Consider the following 16,833-nt stretch of genomic DNA (forward strand, 5'->3'; position numbering starts at 1 on the left):
TTACAAAATGCATTGTTTTCAATCACACAATTCTGAACACTGCGATATGGTTTGTGATATGAAGAGGCACAAGGCCGGGAGAAGTTGTGTGGGAGACTGCTGTGCATTTACCAATGTTTGCTCACAAACGGGTGTACAGTACGTAGCAAAGGTCCCTTTTGCATTTGCAGCATTGGTGGCGGAACAAGAACACCCTATTTATACTGTCAGTAGCTGAAGTGAAACCTCTGGCAGCGGAGAAAACCCTCTCCCAAAACCTCTCCAAGATTTATCACATTAATTATCATTTTCTGGTTTCCTTCCAGAAGTTTCACAGGGGATACATGGAATAATAAACTGCAGGGACTTTCTGGAAGGCTGCTTTAATTTTGCAAGTGTTGAATTTTTTTGTGCGATTTTTTATTTTTTTTGTATAGGATTGAAGCTGGGGGGTCTCCGGAGCTGAACCCCGTTAATGACAGCTCCGGGGACCCCCTGCTTCCGGAGATACTTCCGAAGTAGATGCCGGTAGCTGCTCCCGGCTGAGCAAGCCGGGCTTTAAAGTTTAAATCTCCCGCGTCACATGGGCCAATAGGAAGCCGCACTGATGATGTCACAGCTTCCTATTGGCCCGCAGGGCGCAGAAACTTTGTGCAGCGGACATATTGTGAACCGTGGAAGCCGAGGAAAGCTGCTACCGCACCTAATTTGGTGTAAGTATCTCCGGAAGCAGGGGGTCCCCAGAGTTAAAAGGAATGGGGTTTTACTTCCGAATTAGGTGCCGGTAGCAGCCCTCCTCAGCATCCAGGGTTCACAATATGTCCACTGTTTAAAGATTTTGCGTTCTGGGGGAATAAATGCTATGGGGGGTGGGCGGTGGATAAGAACATTGGCAGAGAGGCAGGCAGGATAATTACAAACAATTGTGATAGTGTGCGAGAAACCCCATATCCGCATTAAGTCCTCTTGTTTTGGTGTCAAAGAGTCTTATCATTCTGAGTTCAAATGTTTTCCGTTCTTGGGTGCGTTTGAACATTCCATTGAGGATTTTGATTTTTAAATCATTTATGGAATGACGTGGTAGTGAGAAATGATATATATATATATATGTATGTATGCACCTTAACCCTGGCTGTGCTCAAAGTTGTGACCATGCAGCAAGCTTAAGCCTATAGGGAACCATGTTAAAAATGGTTTTTGAAGCAAAAAGTGGCACTGCGTGCTCATTTGCATGTCATTTCCCAGAATCCCTTGCTGCAGTGGAAGTGCTGTGTGCTGGGTGATAATGGTGAAGGGCGGGGTTGCAGACCTGCCTTAGACATGCAGATATTTACATATTTATATATATATATATATATATATATTTTTTTATTATTATTATTATTATCAAATTAGCAAAAAAGTGCATTCTTGGATTACTCCTTTCAAATGTCCCAAAACAATTCTCATTAAAATCCCCAAAGCCAAAGCTCTTGTCTTTTGGTGTGTGAGTAACAAATAGATGACACTGGAGCACCAGGCAGCTTTTTAATTCCCCCTGTGTTTTTGTGTCATGAAATGTGTCACTTCTAGGAAGAAGAAACCCCTCTGCACTGTGCTGCTTGGCACGGTTACTACCCAGTTGCAAAAGCGCTTTGCCAGGCGGGCTGCAATGTCAACGTTCGGAACAGAGAGGGGGAGACGCCCATCCTGACGGCATCAGCCAGAGGATACCACGACATCGTGGAATGCTTGTCTGAGCACGGAGCTGACCTTGATGCAACAGACAAGGTGACTGATGGGTGAACGATTCACGTTGTCAGAAATTACACACTTAGATGCTTAAGGGACGTTTATGCCCCAGAATTACATCTCAGATATCTAATCTGCAGCCAGTAACCTGCAATTCTTCATTGTTAAACCCTTGGTAGTACGACATTAAAGTAGAGGAGAGAAGACTCCGTAGGATGTAAATGCAGTGCCTGGCTCGCCGTTTGTATCTACTCAGTGTAGTGGAAGATGCCGTTTAATATTGTGTGGCTGGAAGAATAATGCGCTGACGTGCTTTTCGTCTCTCCGTGAGATTTGAAATGGGCTAAAAAATGCCTGCTCTGACTTTTCTGTGTGACATTAGCATTTTATAAAGCTGTGCCATGGGGATAACTCTGGAGACAAACGGCTGTATCTCCCTGTACATCCAGCGTTGTATCTCCGATTGTAAAGGGCATAGCTGTCAGCTTCTTGATCCACATATAGGTGATTTTTTTTTTCATTTTCAAGCAGGTCTCGTGCAATGCAAATATGTCACTTTTGAGTATACGGCTTAATAGTGTTGAACTCCCTAATATACAACGTGGGATGCAATCATGATTCATTTAGAGTTGCACAGTATTACTACAGGGGCTCTCGTCAAAAATGCAGAGCATGTATTGGTGACGTTCTGCCTGCAGAGTTTCTGGATTTAGTAGGGTCGTGGGATAAGAAGGGATAGTTATTACATATGAGGACTGCTATTTGAGAAATAGTTGGTAAGCTAATGATCCTTGCGTTTCTTCACAAATTTGATACCGTTTAAAAATGGGATTCTTTCCATTATAGATATTGCTCTGGGCTTTCTTCCTGCCCAAATGTTTCATATTATATGTAAGTGTGCAGTAAATGTTCCATGTTTTCCCCAAATGTGTCTGTTTTTCTGAGATTCTTTAAGAAAATGAACAAATGCAGTTACGGGATGAGGAGATCTGAAATCTGCCCATATTTTAATACTGTGCAAATGGCCCTAGAATAACTGGACATTGGCTGCAATCGGTATATAAACCTACCGGTAAGACGGCAGTCATTAACGAATTTCAAATGTGGCTGACCAGCTTTCATGTCCAACTCTTTCAGGACGGGCACATAGCCCTGCACCTTGCAGTGAGAAGATGTCAGATGGAAGTGGTTAAAACCCTGATCACTCAGGGGTGCATTGTAGACTTCCAGGATCGCCATGGTAACACACCTTTGCATGTCGCCTGCAAAGACGGGAATATTCCAATTGTGGTGGCACTCTGCGAAGCCAGCTGTAATTTGGATGTTACCAACAAGGTGAGCTACAAACAAAATGCTCTGTCAGCTCGTGATGCAAAACAAAAGTGATGGGGGGGCGGGGGGTGAATCTCGCTCTCTCTCTTCTCCTTCTCTTCTCTTCTCTCTATTCTCTTCTCTCTATTCTTTTCTCCTTCTCTTCTCTTCTCTCTCTTCTCTCTATTCTCTTCTCTCTATTCTCTTCTCTCTCTCTCTTCTCTCTCTCCTTTTACCTCCACCAAGAAAGAAACACAAAAACATGTTGCAAGAGTAAGAATTTCTATTGATGAGGCTTGCAGGACACCAAGCGTAATGCATAGTCCTAGCAATGAGCAACACGAGACTGCAAGACCCGTCTGAAAATCTTGGTCTCCATTAGAAGTTTGCAGTCGAGAGCTGCTTAGGGATGCACCAGCTGTGTGCTTACCTTTACTGGGCCATACAGATATTTGTAATGTGTTTTATGCAGCCTTGCAAATCTGATTTAATTTCTTAGGCACCTGCTGGCAAACAACAGTGTCCTACCCCAGCTTAAGGTTATAGCACCTGGCCTTTGGTACGGCTACTTGATTGAAGCAGTGGATGCCTCATGTTTATAAATAGGAACCCATACACTATCCCCAGGAAGAAATATGTTCATTCTCATTTGGAGTCCAGACTTTAAAAAACAAAATCCCTCTCACTTTTTTTTAACGTCTGAGTTTGTCATGATTGTGAGTTAATTATTACGCGCAAGTTTGTACAGAGCCAAAGTAAATCGGTTGCACAGCCGATGTGTCTTTTCCACTCTTATATCAAAGTTCAAGCCTCTCATTTTACTGTGCGTTTCCTTTTCTATAACAGTTTCATGTAAGCTGTGCTTCCCACTATGGTTACTTTAACTTGGCTAAACAGTATTTGTATCTGTTTGTTTCTGGTTTAATGACTTGTTTAGATTGGCGTGTTAAATTACGAATACTTTGTACCGCACAGCAGCACCGGGGCTGGTAGTGTGAATTTAAGGGGTCATTCAATAAACTCGGAATGTGGCTAATAGCGACTCCTGTTTATTTGATTTGGGAGGTTTCCTGCGATTGGCCAATTCAGAGTATATTGAACGACACCCTTGTTTATTTGTAAAATCTGAAGTCACGGCCTTGGCACACAACATAACTCTGACATTCGTCTGGTCATGATGAAAATCGGAAACCTCAGTCCTTTCCACCCACAAACTTAAAGTTGACCAGATGTGGACTGGAGATCTTTTTCAAAGAATGGTGGGTGTTTGTAATATCTAAAAATGCATGCAGTATGGAGAGTTTCAAGTTAAACAAAGCATGTTTTATATATGATATCTTTTTAAGAGGTTGCTTTAGGATGCAATATTTTTGCAACGCAAATCTCAAGTGTACAGGCACTACTATACAGGACTCAGGAAACTGTGCTATGCCGTGCCCGATTCTACACTGCCATATTTATTGAATTCTACTACAGAACCCAAAGACCGTGTTCTGGAAATGTTAGCAATCTGCCATGCAGTACGTCCCTAGCGCAGCTTCTGGAAGAGCCCTTCTCTGGCAGTACGTGTCGCTGCATGTCTTTCTCAGTGTCAAGTAGTCATGTTGCAGCCATGATAGTAAAGATCCCCTCTAGTCTATGATCTATGATATAATCTCAATGCATAATCTTGGTATTCTTATTTTGTAATGAGACATTTTTGTTCCATTTTGGGTCGCACTTATTCTTGCATGCCAGCTGGAAATCCTTAACGCCATTAGGATCATCATATTTCCACTTTCCATGGATTTACCCATAACTGACCTAGTGGCCATCCTATCTTTTTGTTTGCTTGTGTTGTTTCTTGCATACGGAGACATAAAAGGAGAGGCTCAGCTCAGAGGGGACCCCCTGTTTGGAATATGAAAGAAAAAGTTGAACAGAATATTGCTGCTTTAATATAGTTATATAGCAATAAATCATTTAATATACCTTTATGCTGAGGGGGTCTGCACTAAAAATACATGTTGTACTCTTTGGTGCTATAAGGCTGAAAGCCAAACACGTACAAAGCTGCAGAGGATATTCTAATTGAGACGATTAAAAAAATATATAATACACTTTAATGGTTTTTAATTATTCATATGGATAACAGTAAACGAACTCTGGGGCTGCAATCGTTAATGCTACTAATTCTCTACTGCCAGAGAGGTCTGCAGTGCTTTTCTCTGAAATGGTTTCATTAGGCCAATGGCCAATCCTAAAAATAACCATTTATTTAATTTTGAAGAGAAATTAAATATGAGGTTTTTAAAAGTGGGGTTTGCTGCAATTTATGAGCCCCGTTCCTTGCAGGCTGTTATTGGAATACAAGATACCCGCGAGTGAATCCAAATAGATAAATTAGGACCAACTTATTTCACAGTGTGCTGCCTTCCATCTCAACGCTGGATCCCTGCTGCACTCTTTCCGTATTCTCGTACAATCGGGCGTTGGTAATATGTTTTTCATATAGTAGCCCCGCAGTGCGCAGTGCTGTACAGGGAACATTTCAGCCAATAAATCTCAGCCCTGCAGAGTTTACAATCTTCTAGCTTTTGGTGTCAACAGCAGATAAAAGCCTAGAATCACTAAACCTTCGGGCAGACAGTAATTTAACAGCAAAAAAAACCCACCAGATCAACTGTGCATCACAATTCATTAAAACCCGACATTTCATTATTATTAATCCTTTATTATTACTGTAAAAAAAATGTAAAGAGATGATCAGGAGGAATTCGGCTCAGAGGATATTGTAAAAAAAAAAAAAAAATGAAATTAGTGGTTGGGACTTGCAACTAAAGTCTCTATTTAAATCAATATTAGAATGTTAGAGTGCAAGATGTGCAGGCTTTTATACAGCGTGCGCTAAGTAATGAGAAGGGGTTAGTGAAGATGTGCAGGCTTTTATACAGCGTGCGCTAAGTAATGAGAAGGGGTTCGTGAAGATGTGCAGGCTTTTATACAGCGTGCGCTAAGTAATGAGAAGGGGTTAGTGAAGATGTGCAGGCTTTTATACAGCGTGCGCTAAGTAATGAGAAGGGGTTAGTGAAGATGTGCAGGCTTTTATACAGCGTGCGCTAAGTAATGAGAAGGGGTTAGTGAAGATGTGCAGGCTTTTATACAGCGTGCGCTAAGTAATGAGAAGGGGTTAGTGAAGATGTGCAGGCTTTTATGCAGCGTGCGCTAAGTAATGAGAAGGGGTTAGTGAAGATGTGCAGGCTTTTATACAGCGTGCGCTAAGTAATGAGAAGGGGTTAGTGAAGATGTGCAGGCTTTTATACAGCGGGCGCTAAGTAATGAGAAGGGGTTAGTGAAGATGTGCAGGCTTTTATACAGCGTGCGCTAAGTAATGAGAAGGGGTTAGTGAAGATGTGCAGGCTTTTATACAGCGTGCGCTAAGTAATGAGAAGGGGTTAGTGAAGATGTGCAGGCTTTTATACAGCGGGCGCTAAGTAATGAGAAGGGGTTAGTGAAGATGAAATATGGGGTTTTAGCGCATTTGAAAGTGCGTTGACTGTGCGTTTTGCTTTTCGATTTTTTTGGTCATAACTCAACAGCACTCCAGTAAATTATATATTTAAATAATGCGTGGTTTATATTGGGTACGTTTCCATAATGCATGGAACAAAATAATTTGACTCCGGAGCAGGGCTGGCGACAGCTTTACCAGGACTAGAGTTTCCACTGCCCCCCACCTCCCACCCAGTGGGTTGGCGTCCTTGCAAGCCTCCACATCCCCCCCCCCTTTTCACACCTCATCACTCTCACCCCCCTCTATTCCTCCCTCTCTCTTTTTCACTCTCCCCACCTCCCCCTTTTCTCACTCTCTCCACCTCCCCCATCTCTCACTCCCTCTTACACTTGTCACTTCTCTCACCCCCTCAGCTATCACTCAATAACCCCTTTCTCACTCAATGCAGCTCCCACTATCCCCCCCTCTTCATATTTATTTCCCCCTCCCCCCACGCACACATTACAATACCCTCTCCTCCCCCCCCACACACACACCAATACTACCCCACACACACACGCGCACACCTATACCACCCCACACATACACGCGCGCACACCTATACCACCCCACACATACACGCGCACACCTATACCACCCCACACATACACGCGCACACCTATACCACCCCACACATACACGCGCGCACACCTATACCACCCCACACATACACGCGCACACCTATACCACCCCACACATACACGCGCACACCTATACCACCCCACACATACACGCGCGCACACCTATACCACCCCACACATACACGCGCACACCTATACCACCCCACACATACACGCGCGCACACCTATACCACCCCACACATACACGCGCGCACACCTATACCACCCCACACATACACGCGCACACCTATACCACCCCACACATACACGCGCACACCTATACCACCCCACACATACACGCGCGCACACCTATACCACCCCACACATACACGCACACCAATACTACCCCACACACACGCGCACACCTATACCACCCCACACATACACGCACACATTACAATACCCCCTCCCCCCCCACAGACACACACCTATACCACCCCACACACATGCTTGCGCACACACACACATTACAATAACCCCCCCCCCCCACATACACCAATACCACCACACACACACAGATTACAATACCCCCTTCTCCCTCCACATACACCAATACCACCCCACACAACACACACATTACAATACACCCTCCTCACACACACGTACACACACACACACACACACACCAATATCACCCCACACACCCATCACAATACCCCCTCCACCCCCCCCCTCCCCCCACACACACACACACACATTACAATACTCCCTCCTCCCACACACATTACAATACATTACAAGTGGTAATGGGCCAGAAGAAAGGATGTTGGATCCTGAAACGTTGCCCCCCTTAATCACAGCGGCTTTCTGAACTTTTTTTTGCATACTAATGGAAAATTGAGTGATGTGTATCCCATCTATTGAGTAATCCTTGTTGTTGGATACATTTCTATGTTATAGCATATCTGTATATGTTGCTTTTCCCCTCCTCTTATATGTGAGCGGTTTTTTAAATGCAGAGAAAGTTTCAGCTCTGGAGACTGGTGTGTTACCGTGTTTATGTCTCGTTTGATAGTTATATCCATGATAGTAGTTTGTTTGACTTCATATGCATTTTTCTACCAATGTAAAATATATTAATTGAAGATACCGGTTGGTTATAGTTTTCTTGGTTACCTATATTATATACTGCGATTGTGTTTGGGGATTACAGCGGCCCGTGTTGTCGCCCGCACATAGTTAATTTTTCGTGTTTTTTTTTAATTTGGTCTTTGGTGGTCCTGACTGTCATTTGTTTGTACCAAAGGGATTAATGTACAACATAAACATGCTACAGACCACTTGGGCTAGATAGGCCTAACTTGCCTATGATAAAACCAGCCGAACACCAGTGATAGCCAGATATCTCTAGATATCAGCATTGAGTGACTAGCATCTGAATAAGTAATTTGGCGTTATTTACTCATTTTCATGCTCCTTTTCTTGCGTGTTGTTGAACGTAACTCGCATTCGTCAAATAGTGTGATTTTATATGATAACTCGTAAATTACGGGGTGAAAATAGTGGATACCGGCAGTTCTCGGTTTTCCTACGGAATCCACTCTGCACAGCATCAGATTACGAATCCAATGATAAGCCGCGTTGGCGAGTGTCAGATAATGCGTTCCGTGAAATGCATTATGACGTAGCGGATATTCCGTTAGATGGAGAGCGAGGAACGTCTGTTTTTTTAATTTATTTATTAACCACATACTTTTACCCTATTGGGGCTTAGTGAATCCAGGCCAAAATGACTTTCCAACAATCAATAGGAGGCCTATCTGGGACTCAATCAGGAGCATCCATTTCCGAGGCAGTGATGTAAGTGCTGGGCTGGTGCTCCTTCTCCCAAGGAGAATTACAACTCTGAGATCAGAATGCCTACAGAAGAGTGGTGTGAAAAGCCTCAACAATCTAATAACACCGTGCTCATGCTGCATCAGTTTTACGCCTTAGAGCGGCAGTGAAGCTCTGTAACACAGCCCGAGATCTACAGCTACAAAGATAACTGTACACATTGTCCTCTCCTTCTCCTCCTAGTACGGCCGTACCCCTCTACACCTGGCAGCAAATAACGGGATTCTGGAAGTCGTTCGCTACCTCTGTCTCACTGGTGCTAATGTGGAGGCGTTAACCATGGTGAGTTTATACTTTGCTTTCAACGCTGCAGCTGTTATTATTATTATTAATAATAATAAATATCTTCAAGGATGTGAAAGCCACACTGAATTCATGCATCCTATACTTGTTTGATGTCATAAAGATTTGGGAATGGGCTGTATATAAGATTGTGTAGGGGAAACTGTATATGGGCTTTATGCAAATTACGTCATTTCCCATTAAAAGAGAGATATATTTTTTTATATCCTCTATATATGTGTATCCTGTATATTATTCTAATCGCTTCCCTTTTCTGCTCACTCTCTGAAGTTAAGATTTCCGTTGCGGGCCACTCTGGCAGTGAAAGGCTTAACAACCTGAACATTATACCCGACAATAGATAGAAGAGTTTGTTATTACTGATTCTGTCTATTTAATATCTGTAATAAACTGATTAAGGACAGATAATAGGTTTTTAAGTGTAACATGCCTATTAATAACCCTACCTTCAAATAACTATCTTGGTCTCGCTCTCATGAAAATAAAATGATCCGGGTATTTCTGTTCTAGAGATGCCACGCCAGACGCTTCAGTTAGGGAAGAAATAAGACTTGGGCCATCTGATATCATTAGTTGGTTAAATGATCATCGGTCCGTGTGTATTCAGCACTGTGACCTTCTAGTTGTACAATTCCAATAAAATGAAAGCTGGGTTATTTTATGGATGATGTGCCACCGCTAATAAAAGGTCCTTAATGGGCTCTAATGAAGGCATAACAGGGGACAGGAACGTCAGCGTTTTTCCCTGCTGTTCATTTCTGTATTACATTGACTTATCTAACGTCTGTAATTGACTGTCAAAAGCCAAATTATGACCAAGATTAAAGAAGAGGCACAAAGTCCACTGAAGCAAAGTAACCTGTACAGTTCTCATTTGTTCCAGAAGAAGTGAAGTCTTCTCACTGTGCAGCCAGTCTCTTAACATCTGCACTGCCGAGTTCTCCTGCTTTTATTTACGAATTGCGGGTAGTTGAAGAATGCATCATTAATGATGGCTGCTTACTTCAATGTATTGTGACATCTGGCAATACCCGGCCTAGCAAATGGAAATGGTGTATATTTATTTGCTAGATTTATACTGGTTTATGTACTTATTTTTCACTTCACTGCAAAAGTGTTGTCTTGTCCACAAAGCAAATAAGCTTTTAGTGCATACACAGTAAGCACCTTCAGGTAGTTGTAATGTATATCGGTGATTCTCAGACCTTTCCTCAGGAACCGCAACCAGGTCATGTTTTGGGGTTTGCAAACTAACCACATATTAATGTTGATTACATGCAAACATGTGATGATCATACAGTAATGTATGCTTGGTGGTTATCCTGAGAAGACAGCTGAGAAACGCTGCTGTGATGAAAAGGAGGTGGATTGTCCCAGTTCAATAGATCCTACACTTCAACTTTTTTGGTTTATCCAATATTTTTGTTACAGGATGGGAAAACTGCAGAGGATCTAGCCAAATCGGAGCAGCATGACCCCGTTTTCAGTTTGCTTGCAAGACTTCGGAAGGTGAGGGTGTTTACATACACAAAATATAAAAGGTAGATTTAAGGAGGGTCAGCAAGCTCAGTTGATGATTGGATGGAAGAATTGTTGCCTTACCGGGCAGTACAGTGTGGAACATAAGACAGATGGGAAAAGTGGAGATTTCTGACCACTCTGCTCCATTTCTCTGGCTAATGCTTTGTTCCCCACATACGGTTTCTGTATCATTGTCTGATTTTCCTTTCCAGTTGGGCAGAAAATGTAGAAAGGGAATGTGTGACTGATTTCCAAAGCTGCAGAGGCTGACTCGCAGATTGAGAGCGCATAGAGGCAAAACATAGGGAAAAGGATGGTGAAAATATCAGAGTGTAAATAAAGGTGCCAGGCAGCGTTGGAGATGGGTACAGAATCAGATGGTGAACAGACACACAGTGAGAGGCGGTCTAGCATATTTTGGTGCCATTTTGATATTTTGGTGCCTCTTTAGCCGCCCCGCTTCACTACCCTGGCATTTGACCACCCCATATAACTTTAACTCCTTACTCTAAAAACCTTAACCCCTAACCTTAAGTACTTTCCCTAAAAACCTTAAGCTGTTATCCCCTTAACCTAAAAATGTTAACCTGTTAACCCCTTACCCTAACGCTAATCACCTACCTCTGGGCCTGATTTGGGGATGGCAAAGCGGCTGCGTCTAATTGTCCCAATCTGGTGAGAGGAGGGAAGAGAAAGGTGAAAGTAAGAAATGTGCGGAGGGAAAGGAGGGCACGAGGAGAAAGGTAAAGTGACAGGTGAGCAAAGCGAGACATGGAGAATGCTGGGGAGAAAGTGAGAGAAGACAATACTTCACAGAAGGAATGCTGGGGAGGGAGAGCGTAAATAACTGAGTCACATATCTGCAATGGGTGAAGTATCAATAAATAAAAGGTTATGGTGTTGTATGTTATCTCACAAGATCCTACGAATGTTAGCCAGGGAAAAAGCTCTCTGGGCTGTCAAAAAAGGTTATTCTTTTAGTAGGTATGAATACAAAGGCATAGAAAAGAGTAAGGGACCAGAGTCTCAAGATACCACAGCATGGAGTCAAAACGTCTTCAGCAAATAGAGTTGCTCAATCCTATAGAGTGTGGTCACACTCAACAATATATATATAGAAACAGTCAAAAGAAAGGGCAGCACTCGATCCCATAGCAATCATGTCACACAGTTTAGTAGTTTCATCCAGATTTTTTATTAAACGGTACTCATGGTTTTGGTGATGAAAAAAAATGACCTTTATTTAGAAAAGGAACATAGCACACAGCAAGCGACGTTTCAGACCCAAACACAGCCTTTCATCAGGTAAGTGAAGAGATGAGGGTAACTTTTCATCACCAAAGCCATGTGTACCGCTTAGTACAAAATCTGGATGAAACTACTAAACTGTGAGTGACATACTTGCTATGGGATTGAGTGCTGCCCTTTATTTTGACTGTTTCTACGAATAAAAACGGAACAATGTATGTAACTTCTATAATGTGTGGTTGAAACCTATCCCAGCTTCAAATTACACAGCCAGTATAACCAGCCTCACACTGATGACACCCAAAAGGTCGAAACATGCCTGAGATTAGGTTTTACCGGCTATGTAGTGTCACGGTAACTTTATGACAAGCTATAATATACACCAAAAATACCTGGGTTGAACTGAACACGACTAGATATGATAAAATATAATTTATTCCTTGGAAAAGGTGAACACACGAGATATACAAATAACAGACAAAATATAGACACTTACTTAAGATGGAATAATGACAGTCAAATCTGGACTGGCAGTTCATACAGCAATCTTGAAAATCACAAAGACAATAGCCATAGGCTGAGCCTTGTTTATATACAATTATTTCCCATTGAACACAACCTAAACCCAGCCCCTCTCATAAATCAGTGACGAGGTTGACAGTCTTCCCCAGAGTAAAACTCCTCCATCCCAAGGACGTTTAAAAACTGCTTTTCCTATCTAAATAACTTCATAACTTCAGTTCAGTAATACTTACTGGCACGCAAGACATATTAACACATTCCGGCACGCATGATGCTCCCAATGAGACTAAATATTACCGTGTAATATTAAAATTAAGATAGATATTAATATCTGTCTCTTAGTACCTGCTAGACATCATGTGTCTGTAATCATTATGTGCAAATCGGTCCCACGAATACACACATCTAGCTTTTAGCACGTTCAGCCGAGGACATCTCATAATATTCTTATATTTAATAAGGTCACTCATTCTGAAATCTCCTTGTGTAACCGCACCCCTGGCCCCCATAACCCCTTGTCAAGAAATCCTTTGAAGCTGGGCCTCGTGTGTAGAGAACATTTGTCACAGGTGCTATATTTCACACCCAATGCTCCAGACCTGGGCCCTACCTGTCTCTACCAGCAATATACCATTGGTCTGCCAATTAGGTATTAACATACTGTACACTAAACTCCCTCTATACTTGTCACACCCAACTTCAATCAAGCCTTTTGAAGGCCAGATATTTCAGAAAAGACACCACACGTATTTGTATTTTCCTAAAACTGTAGCTCATTAACCCCTTAAGCCTCCCGCATCAACCCCAGTGTATGTGTTGGTGCAAACACTGGAACAGAAACTATACATTTTTACAGGGGAATATACATTAGGATTCTGAAGCAAGATAAAAACATATTACTGGACCCCAGTCCAGGTAACCCCTTGCTCCCCAAGTGAGAGCAGGGGGTGGCCAAATGGTGTGTAACCCCTTTAATCCCGGGCCAAACCCCCTCTCCCTTGACACGCAGTTCTTAATCCCAGGCTGTGCTGACAAGCTATGTAATGCGGCAGGCATAGGTTTCTAGGGATCCATGTTAAAATGGGCAAGAAGCAAAAGGTGACACTGTGTGCTCATTTATATGTCCTTTCCCAGAATCCCTGTCTGCAGTGGAAGCATTATATGCTAAGAGATAATGGGGAAAAGCAGGGTTGCAGACCTGTCTGAGACATGTGAATGTGCTCACAAGTGTTATTTTAGTTTGCTTTCAAATAAAACCAACCTTGATTAAACCAATTAAAACACTGTAATGAGATAAAGTAGTGCCGCTGTAAACCATGGTGTACGGTGTCTGTAAGGTATCTGTAAATAACAGGATAGTTACAAAGATCCCAGGGTTTTAACTGATTAAGAAATTGCTTTTAAGTGACTGATGTCTCAGAGTTTGTAATCCATGAACCCTCAATCTTCTTATCTAAATAAACAAATAGGAGGCTTGGTGTCTCCTAAGCAGTGGGGATTATTAATGGCTTTACAGATAGGTCACAGTGGGTATGCCTGATGCTAAGCACTTTCCTGGATGTATTCTTGCCTAGATGAGGACATTAGGATGCAAAGGAAGGGGAGGGGGGGGAAGAATGGTGATATTATGGTCAATCTAGAAAATGTGTGAGTGCTTTGGTGAGGTTGAGAGACAGGATACTTGTCTGTCCTCTGATGTTGAAATAGCTGAAAAGATCCATGTATAAAAAAAACAGTGGTGTCAACGAACATCAATAAAAAAATTTCAAATGTGATTTTTATTTTATGAATGTAATAAAGATATAGAAAATAAAAAGGGGAATGGATAGGGAAGTGGATCCAGACAAGACGTGGTGGGAGGGCAGGGAAGTACATTGCAGGCGTTCACAATAACTAAATAGACATTCCATCTTGCACGGTTATTCAGATGTCTACTCATATACTTATCATGGAGGTCACTGCCCGGAGGATCCCATACACACAAAGTAACCATGTGTTTCTATTATTTTCTACTTGCGTCTGTGTCAAATTTTAGGCTGCGCCCATAGTGCGCGCAAGTAGGCGTGCGCACCTGTCGCCTCAGCAATCTGTGGACTCCGTTCACGCGTGCGACGGAAAAGCGTGGCCGTGATGTCAACAGGCTGGTTCGCCCTCATTGGCTCACGGGACGCAGCCGTTGCGCAAAAAATCCACATTTTTTTGTCTCTTCCAAATGCCTTCGCCTTCCCCATTTTTTTGTCTCCTCCAAATGCATCGCGCGCAGCGTGGCCGGACTGATGCACTTACATGAATCTGTTCGTGCCGCCCGCGCGATTGTGCGTAGTCGTGTGGACTATGTCCACAGCCGTAGACACTTGTTAGTAAGGCACTTCACGGCATAAGAGTTTTATGTCACCGCAGCCACGACAAATGCTTGTGACGCTAGACTTGGGATGGGCAACTCCAGTCCTCAATGGCCACCAGCAGGTCAGGTTTTCACGAGATTCCTGCTTCACCACAGGTGGCTCATTCAGAATGACTAAGCCACTGATTGAGCCTCCTGTGCTGAAGCAGGGATATCCTTAATGTCTGGCCTGTTGGTGGCCATTGAGGACTAGAGTTGGCCTCCCCTGCGCTAGACCAAACATTTTTATACTGGTTGGAGATAAATGCCCTTCTGCATCAAGGTAAAAGTGGAGCAATTCTGTGGCAAATGAGATGAATCACAGAATTTGTTATTGCTCTCAATGGGCCTTTTTTCTTTGATACATACTGTATGGGGCTGTTATTTTGCCTTCGAACAACTCCACTTTGTCCATAATGCAAGGATGCAGGCCCTTGCATATAAACCACTTCAATCTTCTGAAACTCCTTTTCATTACTTGCCTTACGTCCCAAGTTTAGTGAATGTGGCGTCTTTAGCATCAGTCCGATAACAGAATTGCCTTGATATATAAACCCTACAATGTTTTCTAACCCCTGTACAGTCTGCATCATCTATCGTGCATTACTGAGCAACATTTTGTAGGCTGCTACTACACTGAATACTTGATTCATTCGTGTAACTGGCTTGTGAAACAATGAATATGTATTTATCTTTGGCTAAGGGGCCCAGGGTTCAGGCATATCTCCTGCTTATGTTTATCTGTTTTATTAATGATGGCACCATAATTGCTTTGCAAAGAAGAATGAGGAAAGCCGAGTATTTACCTGGGGCTTTGAGGACTGGCAAACCGTCTTCTTACCAAAATACATTGGGTAACGATTGTCAAAAACCATCCAAAGCATTTGTTTACCCTGGAAATGCTTAAGGTTTAAGAAACTATTTAAAAATACTTAAAAGGTTTTATTTTTTTCTTTAAATGGTGTTGACCAGCTACATTTGTAACCTATTAAACATAGTACTTTGTCCTAGGCAGGACTGCCCATGTAACTCACGCTAGTATCGTGCCCCTTGAGCGTTTTCTACTCATGTTTTTGTTTTATTTTTTTGTTAAAAGCATTGTTTTCAGAAGCTCTGTCTAGCGCCTGACGTTGCCATGGTAACCTCAGACTGCACTGGGCTCTGGGAAGACCTCCATTTTGACCTCACAGAGTCAGACAGTTAGGGCCTTAGTCTATATTGTCTGAATGTGGACATTAAGACCAGAACGGCCGCTAAATAGAATTACCACCTTCATATTTTACTGAACCACCACGTAAAAAAAAAAAAAAGACATCTGCTGAAAGGGCAAGAAGAGATCTTTTAAAGTAAATATAATCCAAAGCTATAACCTATGCCGCTCAACCTAGTACAATCACTCATATAATTGCAAAGATACAGGCATACCCCGCATTAACGTACGCAATGGGACCGGAGCATGTATGTAAAGCGAAAATGTACTTAAAGTGAAGCACTACCTTTTTCCCACTTATCGATGCATGTACTGTACTGCAATCGTTATATACGTGCATAACTGATGTAAATAACGTATTTGTAACAGGCTCTATAGTCTCCCCGCTTGCGCACAGCTTCGGTACAGGTAGGGAGCCGGTATTGCTGTTCAGGACGTGATGACAGGCGCATGCGTGAGCTGCCGTTTGCCTATTGGGCGATATGTACTTACTCGCGAGTGTACTTAAAGTGAGTGTCCTTAAAGCGGGGTATGCCTGTACTTAGTTTAGGGTGCAAGTAGGAAACATTGAGCATTTTTACAAAAAGATCCTACAATATGCAGTCGCTGTGGATTTATCAATAATGACCATATAAGT

General features: G+C 42.6%; 1 protein-coding gene across 2 annotated transcripts in view; it reads left to right on the forward strand.

The window, feature by feature from the left end:
* DAPK1 (death associated protein kinase 1) overlaps positions 1-16,833 on the forward strand; it is a 196,986-nt gene that overhangs the window by 141,332 nt on the left and 38,821 nt on the right. For both annotated transcript variants that reach the window (XM_075599053.1, XM_075599049.1), the window contains 4 exons: positions 1,552-1,749; positions 2,848-3,045; positions 9,193-9,291; positions 10,744-10,821. In XM_075599053.1, the coding sequence (XP_075455168.1) occupies positions 1,552-1,749; positions 2,848-3,045; positions 9,193-9,291; positions 10,744-10,821 (573 nt within the window). The remainder of the gene's footprint in view (positions 1-1,551; positions 1,750-2,847; positions 3,046-9,192; positions 9,292-10,743; positions 10,822-16,833) is intronic.

Source organism: Ascaphus truei, chromosome 1 (genome assembly GCF_040206685.1).
Source record: "Ascaphus truei isolate aAscTru1 chromosome 1, aAscTru1.hap1, whole genome shotgun sequence".
Taxonomy (NCBI): domain Eukaryota; kingdom Metazoa; phylum Chordata; class Amphibia; order Anura; family Ascaphidae; genus Ascaphus; species Ascaphus truei.